General features: G+C 36.8%; 1 protein-coding gene across 1 annotated transcript; it reads left to right on the top strand.

The window, feature by feature from the left end:
• Positions 1-2,856: 2,856 nt before the first annotated feature.
• On the top strand, positions 2,857-6,047 carry LOC103963471 (elongation factor 1-alpha). Its single transcript, XM_009376293.3, has 3 exons — positions 2,857-3,000; positions 3,666-4,147; positions 4,844-6,047. The coding sequence occupies exons 2-3, from the start codon at positions 3,686-3,688 to the stop codon at positions 5,723-5,725; spliced, it is 1,344 nt and encodes a 447-aa protein (XP_009374568.1). The 5' UTR covers positions 2,857-3,000; positions 3,666-3,685; the 3' UTR covers positions 5,726-6,047.
• Positions 6,048-14,609: the final 8,562 nt, after the last annotated feature.

Genomic DNA, 14,609 nt, shown 5'->3' with positions numbered 1-14,609 from the left:
AATTCATGTGAGCTCACAAAACATGTCTTAGGTACGTACACTTGAAACAAGTTAAAACTCGTTACATTGCGTTATTTTTTTAGAATGCTATAGAGCACACATATGTCATTCTCTTAGGTGGACCTGCATGATAGGGTAATTTTAGGTCCACCTAGGTTATAGTAACATCACATGGTATTACTATTGTTTGTTTTACTAGAATTACAAGACACATATTTTTCGTTTATTTCATTGAAATTATAAGACTTATATTTATCATTTCTTTATATTATTTATAAGGATTATAATCATATAGTATTTCTCTTTTTTTTTTTTTGGGTCAAACATAGTATTTGTCTTTCACGTATTTATTTTTTATTAATATTACTTTTGAGAAAGAAAAAAAAGAATTGTGAGAATTATTAATATTACTTAGAAGTTGAGCATAATAACATGACACAACAAATTGTTTACGATTCCAAATAATTTGCGGAAAATAAGGGCCTGTTTGGTATCTTATTTTAAAGTTTTTATCATTTCTCAAAACATTTTTTGAAGACTCAAAAACTTGATTGGTTTGCAATTTAAAAATTTTAAATCTTACGACTTAAATTATAAAAAGACATAAAAAGAAGGGGTTGCAAGAAGAGAGAAAGAGATGAGATGAGGAAAGAAAGTAAGAGGTGATTGAAGGAAAGAGAAAGAAGGGAGAGGATCGGACGAGATAGAGAGGAAGAGGAGTGAGAGAAAAAATCGAGAGAACGAAGATAGCGGATTGGAAGAGAGACGAAAAAGATAATAAAAAAAAGAGGAAAGAGAAAGAAGAAAAGAGAGAGATAGATTTGGAGGGAGAGAAAAGAAAAGAATGAGTTTAAGTTTAAAAACTCGAAAAACAAACTTTTTATGTTTTTAGATAATAGATCATATTTTTGAGTTAGTCTTGAGTTCAATTTTTTAAAATAGTCATATCAAACAAATTTTTAAAGCCTAAAACTTGAAAATTGTTTTTGAGTTTAAAATTTTGGATTCAAGTAGAGTACCAAACAAGCCCTAAGGGTGCGTTTGTTGCACCGGACTATCTCGGACTGGATTAACTACGGGGACTAGGCTAGGACTGGCTTAGACTAGACTAAGTAGGACTAACTTAGTGAAGCATTTGGTGCAGTGCCAGACTAAACTACGAATTAAATTATTTTTAAAATTCAGATATTTTTCCTTCGTTCATTTTAATTCTTTCTCCCCTATCTCTACCGTTCCTTTCTCTTCCCACCAGACAAAACTTCTCAATTTTTATCCAGTTCTCAGATGAAGAAAATAGCAGCTAACGAAGAAAATCAAGGGGACGAATAGTCCAAAGAAAGTAAGAATTGCAAGAGGGAATCGAGATCCAGAAGCTCGATTCCTGTGGGTGCCGGTATTGAACAGTGACGAGATTGGGTATTCGACAGAGGCACGATTTATTCCCACACTAGACGATCCTTTGCTACTTGACTCTCTCTCTCTCTGATCTGCCTTTACGATTTTGGTCAAATCCCCAAAAAAACACCAATCGAGTTCATGAAAATAGAAAATTAATAATAAAAAAATTAAAAAAAAATAGTGAAAATTTGAAAATTTTGAGATTAGAAGGAGCGAAGATGGATCCAGTTCGTGTGTAACAAGACGATGAGGAGGTAGGCTCCACTCATCTCTCTACTCTCTTTCGTTCGATTTTTATCAGACTTTTTTTGCTCTGATTACACTTGTTCTTACAAATTAGCTGCTTTAATTCACTTCTTCTTCCATGGGTGCGGATTGGAGTTACAGACAACAAGGGGTGGGTGGAGGAAGACGAGTCGTTGTCAGAGATGGCGCAGTCGTGCAGGACGAGCACGAGGACGCGGTGTGAGAGGGAAGACGGTCTTAGCTAGTCCTATGGTATTTAGGAGGCCTCGCTAGGACCAGCTAAGCAAGATTTTAGTCGGAGCAAGTGAACTTTAGTCCCACTAAAGTTAGTCCCATGCTGATAACAAACACAAGATTGGACTAATTTTAGTCTAGTCTAGTCCAATGAGACTTAGTGAGGGCAAACAAACGGGCCTTAAATGTTTTGAGCGATCCAATCCCTTGCAAATCATGGCTTTACAACTCAACCCTCGATGCTCTATGAAGAATCCAATATAGGAGCCCGCACTTGTTTGCGTTGCAATTCCAATGTATTCTCGTTTGCCCAAATAGTCCAACAACACTTTCAACTAAATGAATTTATTCAAAAGAAAATTTTGTTCTAAGTATTTGAATTATGTAAGTATTCTTATACAAAGAAGATTCCCAATTTTGGAAATTTATGGGCATTTTACTACCAACCGAATCCTTTTCAGATCCTTTTAGTGAGGATTTTGAGAATTTGTAAATCTTGTGGTCAGTTTTTGTAAAGTACTATTTGTGTTTAATTTTAAATACAAATATTTAAAATATTTTTTTACTGCACGATGTACAATAAACAGACACGATTCACGAATCCCCATAATCCTCACAAAGAGGATCCGACAAGGATTCAGATTCATTGTACTATAGTACAATTTACGAGGGTAAATAAAAGAGAGTTTTAATGAAAAACCCACGATACTGTTCACGTTAACGAAAAATCAAATTTTTACACTAAAAAGTCAATTTTAATACTATTTACTTTACTATTTATTTTGTTCTTATCATTAAAACTCGAAGTTTTCAATCATTTTTAATTAAATTTCCTTAAATAAAACCGGCCAGACATTGTGCGATAAAAAATGAAAAGCCCTATATTTACGTTGACTTCTTACTTGAAGAGCAAACCAGGAGGTCAAACTCGTCATTTCGGACACCTCGCAGGGGCAAACAAGTAAACCGGCAAAGCGGCCTCCAAAGCAAACCCTAAGTATTTTTGCAAACTCCCTCAGCCTATAAATAAGTCACGTTGCGCCTCACAACCCTACGCTTTCATTTCTCACTGCCTCTGCCGCTCTCGCTTGAACTAAGAGTTCGAGCTTCCAGATCTGAGAGGTATTTTCTCTCCTCCTTGTTTATTCGCTTTAGGTTTTCTGTAGATTTGAGACTGCAATCGCTTTTCATCGCTGCCTTCTGATGTTGTTCTCGTTCATCTGGGTTTGTTTATGGATCTGCCGATGCCTGTTTCTTTCGTTTCTCCTTTATTATAATTCAAGAACTCGATGATGGTGTTTCTTTGGTTTATTATGCTATAGATCGATTGATTAGATTTTAAAACCAAATGTAAAGCTTTTATTGGGTTTTTTTAAAATTTTTTTTTCTGGATTAGTAGACGATGATATGTGTACTTAACCCAGATGGTTGTTTTTATATGATATACATCCGATTGATTTTTTATTTTATTGAATTTAGTTGATGCTTATGTAAAAGATTTACTTTTACAATAAATCATAGATGTTATATGAATCAACTATTTTACCATATAGTTTAATTTGTTGTTAATTAAACTTTGAGAATTTATTCTTGTTTAATTTTTTTATTAGTTAAACTTTGAGAATTATTTATTACTAATTAAAATGTAATGTTTGTTTTTTAAAGAACAAATTTATTATATTTGATTAAATTTGAAAGAGACTACAATTATTTTCATTTTGAATTCTTGTTTTATTATACTGATATCGAACTGTTGATTTAATTCGTGTTGCATGTTCTGGGTGCAGGTAAATTCTAGTTCCTTAACATGGGTAAAGAGAAGTTTCACATCAACATCGTGGTCATTGGCCATGTCGACTCCGGCAAGTCGACCACCACTGGTCATCTTATCTACAAGCTTGGGGGTATTGACAAGCGTGTGATTGAGAGGTTCGAGAAGGAAGCTGCTGAGATGAACAAAAGGTCATTCAAGTATGCCTGGGTGCTTGACAAGCTTAAGGCCGAGCGTGAGCGTGGTATCACCATCGATATCGCCTTGTGGAAGTTTGAGACCACAAAGTACTACTGCACGGTCATTGATGCGCCGGGGCATCGTGATTTCATTAAGAACATGATTACTGGAACTTCACAGGCTGACTGTGCTGTCCTCATCATTGACTCCACCACTGGTGGTTTCGAAGCTGGTATTTCCAAGGACGGACAGACCCGTGAGCACGCTCTTCTTGCTTTCACCCTCGGTGTGAAGCAGATGATTTGCTGCTGTAACAAGGTATAAAACCCACTCTAATTTCCTGGTCTTTGAATATTATGATTATGTTATTGTGTGTTATTTCTAATTTATGTGTGCGGCTGGTTCTGTCTGATAAAGGGATCCTCCCATAGTTCAAATGCCCCTTGTGGTTCTATTGATTGGCATTTGTGGGCATCCTTGATGCCCCAAACTATGGATAGTGTCCACTTTATGAGGAGATGTTTGGATTTATGAATTGGAGGGACCTGGTGGCATAGTTCTTAGTTAACTATTGAGGGTTCGATTCCCTCTCTCCTACATACTTTATCAGTGGTTTATCTCAACCTTCAGTGTGTTGTATTGATGTGTCTTGCAATTATTTTAATTGAATATTGTTACTGTTTTTAGTCTCTGCTATGTTGAATTTCTTTTATTGCGTATTGGTTCCATTTTGAATTGAGTCTGGGTTTGTTTTGTTTATTGTAACAATGTACAGGTGTAGGTAAGTCACATGTCATTTCTTGCTGAACTTTATGCATCTCTATCATTAACTTAAAAGAACCTATAATGATCTATAAATTTGTAGTGTTTATACTCTAGATGATGCCAAATAACTGTTTTCTGTTATTTGTTTGCGCCTCCTGACTGGTTGTTATTCACTTGTAAAACTGCTTTCGTACTGGTTTACTGAATTTGATTGTGTACTAATTCCCTTGTTTGCATTGCTTCTTGTAGATGGATGCCACCACTCCTAAGTACTCTAAGGCAAGGTATGAAGAAATCGTGAAGGAAGTTTCATCCTACCTGAAGAAGGTTGGGTACAACCCTGACAAAATTGCCTTTGTTCCCATCTCTGGGTTTGAGGGTGACAACATGATTGAGAGGTCCACCAACCTTGACTGGTACAAGGGACCAACCCTTCTTGAGGCTCTTGACCTGATCAATGAGCCCAAGAGGCCCTCAGACAAGCCCCTCCGTCTTCCACTTCAGGATGTGTACAAGATCGGTGGTATTGGAACTGTGCCAGTGGGACGTGTTGAGACTGGTATCGTCAAGCCTGGTATGGTTGTGACTTTTGGGCCAACTGGTCTGACAACTGAAGTTAAGTCTGTTGAGATGCACCATGAGGCTCTTCAGGAGGCACTTCCTGGTGACAATGTCGGGTTCAATGTTAAGAATGTTGCTGTGAAGGATCTCAAGCGTGGTTTCGTCGCCTCCAACTCCAAGGATGACCCTGCCAAGGAGGCTGCCAACTTCACATCCCAGGTTATCATCATGAACCACCCTGGTCAGATCGGTAACGGATATGCCCCAGTTCTGGATTGCCACACTTCCCACATTGCTGTGAAGTTCGGTGAGATCCTTACCAAGATTGACAGGAGGTCTGGAAAAGAGATTGAGAAGGAGCCAAAGTTCTTGAAGAACGGAGATGCAGGTATGGTGAAGATGCTTCCCACCAAGCCCATGGTTGTGGAGACCTTCTCTGAGTACCCACCATTGGGTCGCTTTGCTGTTCGTGACATGCGCCAGACTGTTGCTGTTGGTGTTATCAAGAGCGTTGAGAAGAAGGATCCCAGCGGTGCTAAGGTCACCAAGTCTGCTGCCAAGAAGAAGTGAACAATGGCCAGTACTCAAATTTTCACTGACGCAAACTTATGCTTTTATGATACAAACTCTTATCTTAGTTGTTTGGTTTTAAGTGGTTTAGTCGGTTTAGTTTGTAGTTGTTTTAATTCCGGTCTGATGTCTTCATTCTCGAGTGTCCGCGCCCAGAATTGGGTTCTGGACAGGCGGTGGTGACCCATCAAGTTTATGTTGTGTGTCGATTCCGCCTTCTGAAGGAGGATGTTTTTGAGTTGTGGAGACTATTTACTATTCAAGTTTTGTTGCGTCTGTTGAATGGATTATTTTTGAGCTTATATATTTTCTTGTTCCAGCATCTCATTATCTTCTATTCGTATTTATATGCATGCTTAGCGTCCTTAAGTGGCTTGGTGTGGTGGCCTCGTATTTTTCTTGTAGAGCTTTTTACAAAGTACTTTTCAGAAAGCCATCTGAGTTGGGATTTAATATAAGCTTTTTTAAAAAGGAAAATTAATGAAAAGAGTTTGAAAATTTTAAGTTTTAACGATAAGAATAAAATAAAAGTAAAGTAAATAGTATTAGGATTAATTTTTTAGTGTAAAAATATGATTTTTCGTTAAAATAAACAGTATAGGAAGTTTTTCGTTAAAATTTTCTTTGTTAAAAAGTAATTTTTCAGAAAGCAATTGAGGAAGGTCGATACCCTAAAACCCTAAACTTGGTTGTGATTTTACTCTTTTGAGTTTTAATTTTTTCAATGTTCGAACAGGGGTGCGTTCTGGATAGAGCCACATCCTTATTTCAAGAAGCGTTCCTCTTGTTTGAGAATCCAAACATCATCACTCGGGCATAAAAGTCGTGCAAATTACAACTTATCACATCCAAATGGGTAAATAAGACCTGCATTCAAAATTCTCCCTTCGGAGATTGAGTAGAGTGTGCTCGCTAGTGAGTACCTAAGTAGGGAATCCCAGCCAGTCCGCCAGACGTTTACGAAAGAACCAAGCATTTCTCAATCAGACTCGTCCCATACGTCGTAAGCAGCTTCATTGAATTAATATAGCCTAACTCATCATCCCCATTGTAAGCTTCAAAGTCATTTTTCTGAACATCTGAAGTCATGAATACCTGACTCAAGGGGGCTGCTCGACCCAAAGCTCAAGCTGCCACCAACAAAAGACCTAAAGCTTAATCTTCTCCCAGCCCGGCCTTTTGTTTAGCCCACTCCAATTCTCAAAAGCCCAAATCAAGTCCGTTCATGTGAGCTCACAAAACACGTCCTATGTACATTTTACAACTGTGAGAAGTTAAAACACATTACAATAGTTATTATTTTAGAATGTTATAGGGTGCACTCATATGTGATTATACTAGGTGGATCCGCATGATAGAGCACTTTTAGGTCCACTTGTGTCATAGTAACATCACGTTTGTATTATTATTCTCCGTTTCACTCAAATTATAAGACTTGTATTTATTGTTTGTTTCACTCAAAATATAAGACATATATATTGTTTGTTAATATTATTTTATACGGATTATGATCTTATTGTATTATTATTTCAGTCAACACGTATATTTGTCTTTTCTTAATATTACTTAGAAGTTGAGCATAATAACATCACCTAACGTTGTTTACCATTTCAAATAAACTGCGAAAAATAAATGTTGAGTGATCCAATCCCTTAGAAATCATGGCTTTACAACTCCGTCCTCGATAGTCAATGAAGAATTCGATATAGCAGCTCACGCTCGTTTGCGTTGTGCTTCCCATTGTAGTGTCGTTTGTGTTGTGTCTAATAAGAGCAAGTCCACCCTTAAAAAATTGCACCAGCACTCAGCCTATTTAATCCACTCAGAGTGTGTTTGTTTCACCTTCTTAAATGGGCTGGACTAGCTAGGATTATTGTCCCATGTTTGGTATGCTTGGGGACTAACTTAAATGAGACTAGCCCAGACTCGTGTGGATTCTGAGCCTCGTTAGGTCGTCCAAATTAGTCTGGCGTTGAACCATGGGATTGCTAAGAACCCCTTCTTCACAACGCTATCTCCTTCGCCGTTCTTCATCTCTCTGTCTCTCCCTCTCCCTCTCTCTACTCCCACATCATGTCTCCGCTCTCGTTCTCTCACTAATGCTTGCATCTTTTCCCTTTCTCCTCGTCCCAAACCTAGATCATGTCTTCTCCCTCTCTCCTCGTTCTGCTCGATGCCGAGCCAATTTGCACGACCCAACCCAAATCACGTCCTCTCCCTTTCTTTCCTCGTCCTGCTTGAATCATAGTGTTGTTGTCGGGTATACAAGGAACGCAGATGTGATTTCAATTTCAATTGAATTTTTTATTGTTTGTGTTTTGGGAGCTTTATCAATTCAAATGGAGGAGAAAGATGTGGTTGCAAGTAGTGGAATTTGGACGGAGAGCTTTATTAATTGAAATGAAGGAAAAGTTGTGATTGGAATCTATGGAGTTTGGACGGAAAAACGGAGAGGGAAGAGAGGTTTTAGGCAGGAAAAAGAAATAGAAAAAGAAAAAAAAAGAATTATTTTTATTATTTTTATTATCCTACTTCTAGTCCTATACTGCACCAAATGCTTCACTAAGTTAGTCATACTTAGTCTAGTCCAAGCCAGTCCAGCTTAGTTCCTGAAGCTAGTCCAGTCCGAGATAGTATGGTGCAACAAACACACCCTCAATGAAAGTGATAGACCCCAATGAACAGTAATAGGCCAAATGCATCTCCACCCCTAAAAAATGCGATGGCACAAAGTCTAAAAAATGCGCTGCAACAAACGATCTCCATCCTTACAAAATGCACTAGCACCTACCCATTTAAAATATTATTAATTTTTTATAAAATAATAGATAAATAAAATAGTTTTAATTTCGGATAGGATTTTTAACCAATCTCGTCACACCACGTATCATTATCCGAACGTACTATTTTGTGAATATATTTCTGCTAAGATTTTCAACCAATCTCGATGCACCACGTGTCACTATCTGTTTACAATAATTTAGCTAAGATTTTCAACCAATCTTGTCACACCACGTGTCATTATTCGAACATACTATTTTGTGGATAAATTTCGATTAGATTTTCAACCAATCCCAACGCGCCATGTGACACTATCTGTTTACAATAATTTAGCCAAGATTTCGATAAGATTTTCAACCAATCACGTAGTGCCATGTGGCATTGTCCAGAACCTCATCCTTTCTTTTTTTGTCCATATAAACCTTACATCCCTACATCCATCCTTACATAAACTCAATCTTCTTTTTAGCTCAGAATCCTTCTTCATTGTTTTCAAATCTTGAGTTCTTACAATGTCTTTTTCAAGGAGAGTGTATAAATAGTTTGAGGATCAACAGAAAAGATTGTTGGCACAACATGAAGAATTGGTCAATCTCGAGGAAGGTGAAAGTGGAGATGAGGCTTTCGCAATGGAGAAGGATGAGGATAAGGATGATGACCATAGAAGACAGAAGGCCCCACATTACCGCTGTGTCATGGAAGCTGTGGGTCAGATAGCCAAACCCAGACGTGCCGTAAACTTCATTAGAAAAAGGGAAAGACGAGGTAAAGATCTCTTGGAAGATTATTTTATTCCCAACAACGTATTCCCTGATCATGTTTTAGACGTCGTTTTAGAATGCAACGAAGTTTGTTCGACAAAATCATGAGTGCTATTTGTAACCATGATCCATACTTTGTGCAAAAAGAAGATGTTTTTCATGTTTTAGGTCTTCTTCCTGAGCAAAAAATTACGGCTGCCTTACGAATTGCATATGTAGCATTTGCAGATCAAGTGGATGAGATCTCAAGGATGGGAAAAACAACTGTTTTGGAGTCCCTGATGCAGTTTTGCTCTGCAATTGAAGCCCTCTACACCAATGAATACCTCCGGAAACCCACGCCCAGGGATATGCAAAGGCTTTTGAGGAAGGGTGAGATGCGAGGTTTCCCTGGCATGATTGGAAGCATCAACTGCATGCATTGGACTTGGAAAAACTGTCCAAGTGCGTGGCAATGAACTTATGGTGATAGAAAATGAGCCAAATAGTGGAAATGGTGGCTTCATTTGATACATGGATTTGGCATGCTTTTTTTGGTGTTCCAGAAGCTCAAAATGACCTAAATGTCATTACCTAATCTCCAGTGTTCGACAAACTGCTGCAAGGAAAAGCATTGAGATGCACATATTGGGTTAATGGCAATAAATACGACAGAGCATACTACCTTGCAGACGACATTTACCCAAGGTGGACAACGTTTGTCAAAATAGTGCCACATCCACAGAGTGAAAAAGAAAAACACTTCGCAAAATGTCAAGAGGGGTGTATGAAGGTGTTTGGACCTGATTTTACATCATCAGCTCGTACAATTAAGGTCGTTGAGTGAGCATAACTTCCAACCGTCGGATGAAAAATGAGGATAATTTTGTTATTAAAGGATAATATTATGGTTTTTATCATAATACTTTTTTTTTTAATATGAATTATCTTGGCATATTCTTAAATATGATAGATAAGATGCAAATTATATCTCTAAGAAAGCGGTATAGTTCAAGTTAAGTGGGGATGTGTGTGGATGTGTGGATATGCTGCAAAGCTGGTATTCAAGAAAGAAGGGTCATGATGCATGCATGGATGGATGAGTTTAAAGGTGATAAGATAGGAGCCTAGGTAGCCTAGGCTTGGTGACATTAATGGGATGTGATAAGGCTTTCAAGAGTTAGCATTGCAATTAAATTGCAGTTGTTTACAACATACATAATTCACATATACGTGGAGGATTTAGCCGCCAAGCAGCATGAAGGGTTTGAAATTAATGAGAGTTCTATTGTACGTGGTTGGCATTATACATTTCGAATATGCTGCCTGACTAACACTAATTTAGGTTGTGATAATTAGTAGCAAAAGGATTGGCTTATCAAGAGTTTGAGTGGGAATTGAATTTTACAAATACCATTAGGCTGCAAGCAGATGCACAATCACTATAAATACAAGAGGTCTTGCAACATGGAAACCCCCTCGAATTCAACACACAACTGCCCTGCGCAAGCCTCTCAAACATCTTGAGATTTTTTTATTTTCTTTTTCCGCCAACACATTTTCAGTTTGGATAAACAGCATTGTGAAGGCAACCGACGAACACCTTCATTTTGGATAAACATCACTATTGCCGTAGAATCAGCCAACCGAGAAGCACCTTCAGTTTGCATAAATAGCACTGCGTCGAGGCCGACTGGTTACCTATCAAAGTCTCGATCGAGAAGCGATTCCGAATCCTTATTGACAGATGTCATCTTATTAGCCTTCCCGGCGAAGTAAGGTGTTACAAATTACTACATTCGGCGCATTGAACGCCGAGTGATTTTATGATTGGATACTCACAAGTGAGTTTCAAAGTTCGGCATTCTAACGTCCGAACTACATTTACCATCAAGACATACATCTATTTTGAGTACTTGTGTCCATATAGTTTGGTGTTAATTCGACGTGCTTATACTCTTACGAATATAATCACTGTGACCGAATCCGACGCCCACGATTCGTGAACTTCGCAGAACTAGCAGCCTTGTCTTTAGGCTCAAGAACTCAAAGGTCGAGACTTGTTCCTTCCTCGGCTACAGTTGCAAGATCAAGAAGTCAGCAGCATGCTCAACGCAATATCAACAAATTTTACTCCTTGATCGAGCTTGGCCAACGAGTTGGCACGCCCCTCATCAAGTGAAGGACGTAGTTAGCTCATTAGTTACTCGGCCTACGCGCCACGTAGGCTTTGTAATTTTTAGGGTCAACAGAAGGATATAGACCGTTGTTTTGGTATCCTGCAAGCTCGTTGGGCGATTGTCAGGGCTGCTGCTAGAATATTTGATGTTAAGGCTCTTCGATCCATCATGATGACATGTATTATTCTCCATAACATGATTGTGGAAGATGAGTATGATTATGATGTCGTCAATGAATACAAGCCAGATACGATAAACAACTCAAGAATTCGTATCTACTATGCTCATGACTGGACCGAAGATCCTGTGCAACACAAGCCGTTGGAACGGGATAGACTTTACAATGAATTGATCGTTAAGCGGTACACTTCAGTGCAAGAGCCATACTGGCATATAAGCCACTAGAATGACTTGATTGAGCACCAATGGGGATTGCAACAAGGTGAAGATAATTAAAATGAGCTTGTGGTTGAAGAATAAAGTGTTTTTTTTTTTTTTTTAAGTTTATGTAATTTTATTTAGTGTGTTTTTGTTAAGTTTATTTGGTGAGGTTATGTAATTTTATTTGGTGTTTTTTTTAAGTTTATTTGGTGAGTTTATGTAATCTTGTTTAGTGTTGTTTTTTTGTTTTTTTTAAGTTTATTTGGTGAGGTTATGTAATTTTATTTGGTGTTTTTTTTTTAAGTTTATTTGGTGAGTTTATGTAATCTTATTTGATGTGTTTAAATAAAGTACAAAAAATAAATTTGAAATTACATAAAGTTTTCAAAATAAATGTGAAATTACATAAAGTACTAATAATAAATAAGAAATTACACAAAATACTAATAATAAATAAGAAATTACGTAAAGTGTTACCAATAAATAGGAAATTACACAAAATACTAATAATAAATAAGAAATTACATAAGGTGCTACCAATAAATAAGAAATTATATAAAGTACTAAAAATAATAAGATAATTAAATAAATAAGAAATTACAGAAAGTACTAAAAATAAAGACGAAATTACATAAAGTACTAAAAATTAAGACGAAATTAAATAAAGTACTACAAATAAATATGAAATTATACAATGTCTGTGGAGTTAGGATCTTCGTTGCTAGGATCTGTGTAGCTAGAACCCCCTCGACTTGTTTCCACATCTTTTGCACGCTTCATTCGCGCACCACGTCTTTTTTTTTGATGTGCAAACATATTTTGAATTCGGAGACAGTCCTACTAGAGGCTTGTTCATAATGTCACGATCTGCTTGAGCCATCTTTTCTTCACTAAGCATCTCATTTTTTCGATTAAGTGCTTCTTTAATCATCTCGTTTTCTCAATTAAGTATTTCTCTTTGTCTCTCAGCCGCTGCATCACATCTCTCAGTAGCTGCTAATATTGTTGCCATAGTAGCAGCTTTTTCCTCATCTCTAGCCGCTTCCCACGCCATTTCAGTTCACCTTAGCGAGCAAGTTCGTCCATATATTTAGTGTGTCATTTTTGGAAGAACAACCATTTTTCTTTGATGTCTTTTTACCTTGAGGTCTGAGGGACTGACGAGTCAGTTGGGTCTTCGGCACTACTTCAGGCGTCCATTCCGTCTCTTCAAATGTGTCGCCTTCTTGTTCGGCTGTGTCTACTTCTGGCGAATTGTGTAGACCCATGCCGTGCATGACAACTTCTGGACCGGTTGCCACAATTCTATATCTGGGGCAATCTTTGACAATTTGCCAACATTCCCATTTGCTGAATGATTTGTTGTGGTTCTTCGCAATGTAGAATGCTTGTACTTGTAGTGTCTATAAATGTAGGATAAGACATTATTATAAAATGAGGGTGTAACACAAATAAGTAAATTAAAATATTGATGCGGGTGGAATACATATAAATAAATAAAAATATTGTCATTGATCTGCTAAACTTGTCCCATTACGCAGATTACCAGAAGCATGAGAGATAACGTTTTTCCTACAAGTAAAGGATGCGTTGAGTTTTTTCCAACGACCTTGAAGACCTTGACTACTTCTGGCATCTTTTCCATGTACATCGCAAAACGCTTTCGTAATTTTACTCCACATTTCTCGCTTATCCATCTCATTACCCATAATTGGGTCATGAGTAGTGTGAACCCAACATTCACACAGCATAACATCTTCGATGAGCTTCCACGTAGTCATTTTTTTTCTGTCAAAAATTATATGAGAGCTTTGGTAGAAAGTGTTGAAAATATTGAAATATGGTGTAAGGTGGAAGATGAGAGTTAGGTATTTATAGAAAAAATAAATAAAATTTTAAAATTTTTAAGTATTTTTTAACAATTTTAAATTAATTTTTATAAATTTTAATTTAGTTAATTAATATGGACCGTTAGATTTGAAAAAGATTCAAATCCAGCAGCCTATACGTTGACACGTGGCCAACGGTCATAATTCTGACCATTGTGCCTTTTTTTTTAAAAAGTTTTTTGGGGGAAAAATATGGACCGTTGATCTCTGGATCGGATGGTCCAAATCAAGCCACGTCACTAACTGTTGGATGTCAGACCCACTCCTTATTAAAAAATTAATTAACTATTAGGATAAATTACATTTTACTCCCTTAAGTTTAGGTACAATTGCAACTTCATACAATATCTTTAAAACATTGCAATCTCATACAAAAACTTATATTTAATTGCAATTTCATACATTCGTTAGTCAAACCATTAATTTGACCGTTAAATAATGATATGGCAGGTGCATGTCCTATTCCTTTGCTAATGTTGCAGTCAATAGTATGCCATATAGGATAGAAAAGTAATTTTATTTAGAAATGTTAATCTAAGACCATCTCCAATCCCAGGGTTAAAACCTAAAATTTTAGCCCAGAAAATTTAGGTTTTAACTCAAAAACAGTTTTTCTCCTCCTACCATTCTGGGTTAAATATTTAGCTCGAGATTATTAAAGACTGAATTTAGGATTATTTTTTTTTCTTAAAGTAACTTTTAAAAAAAAATAAATTATATCGACTATTCTAATTTAATTTTATGCGCACTTTAACCTAAAAATATTTAAATTCTGATAAATATTGAAAAAATACTAAACCGACACCATGAAACTTATGAAACACTACGAAAGAATATGAAACACATAAAATAATTTTTTTTAATTACTTTAGCCATTAGATATTCTTTTTTACCGTTGGATTTGATTAAATTA

The sequence above is a fragment of a genome, unplaced genomic scaffold (assembly GCF_019419815.1).
Source record: "Pyrus x bretschneideri cultivar Hongxiangsu unplaced genomic scaffold, Pyrus_bretschneideri_v1 Contig14, whole genome shotgun sequence".
NCBI classification, from domain to species: Eukaryota; Viridiplantae; Streptophyta; class Magnoliopsida; order Rosales; family Rosaceae; genus Pyrus; species Pyrus x bretschneideri.
Note: the sequence above shows the minus strand (reverse complement) of the source record. Positions and strands in the feature narration are given on the sequence as shown.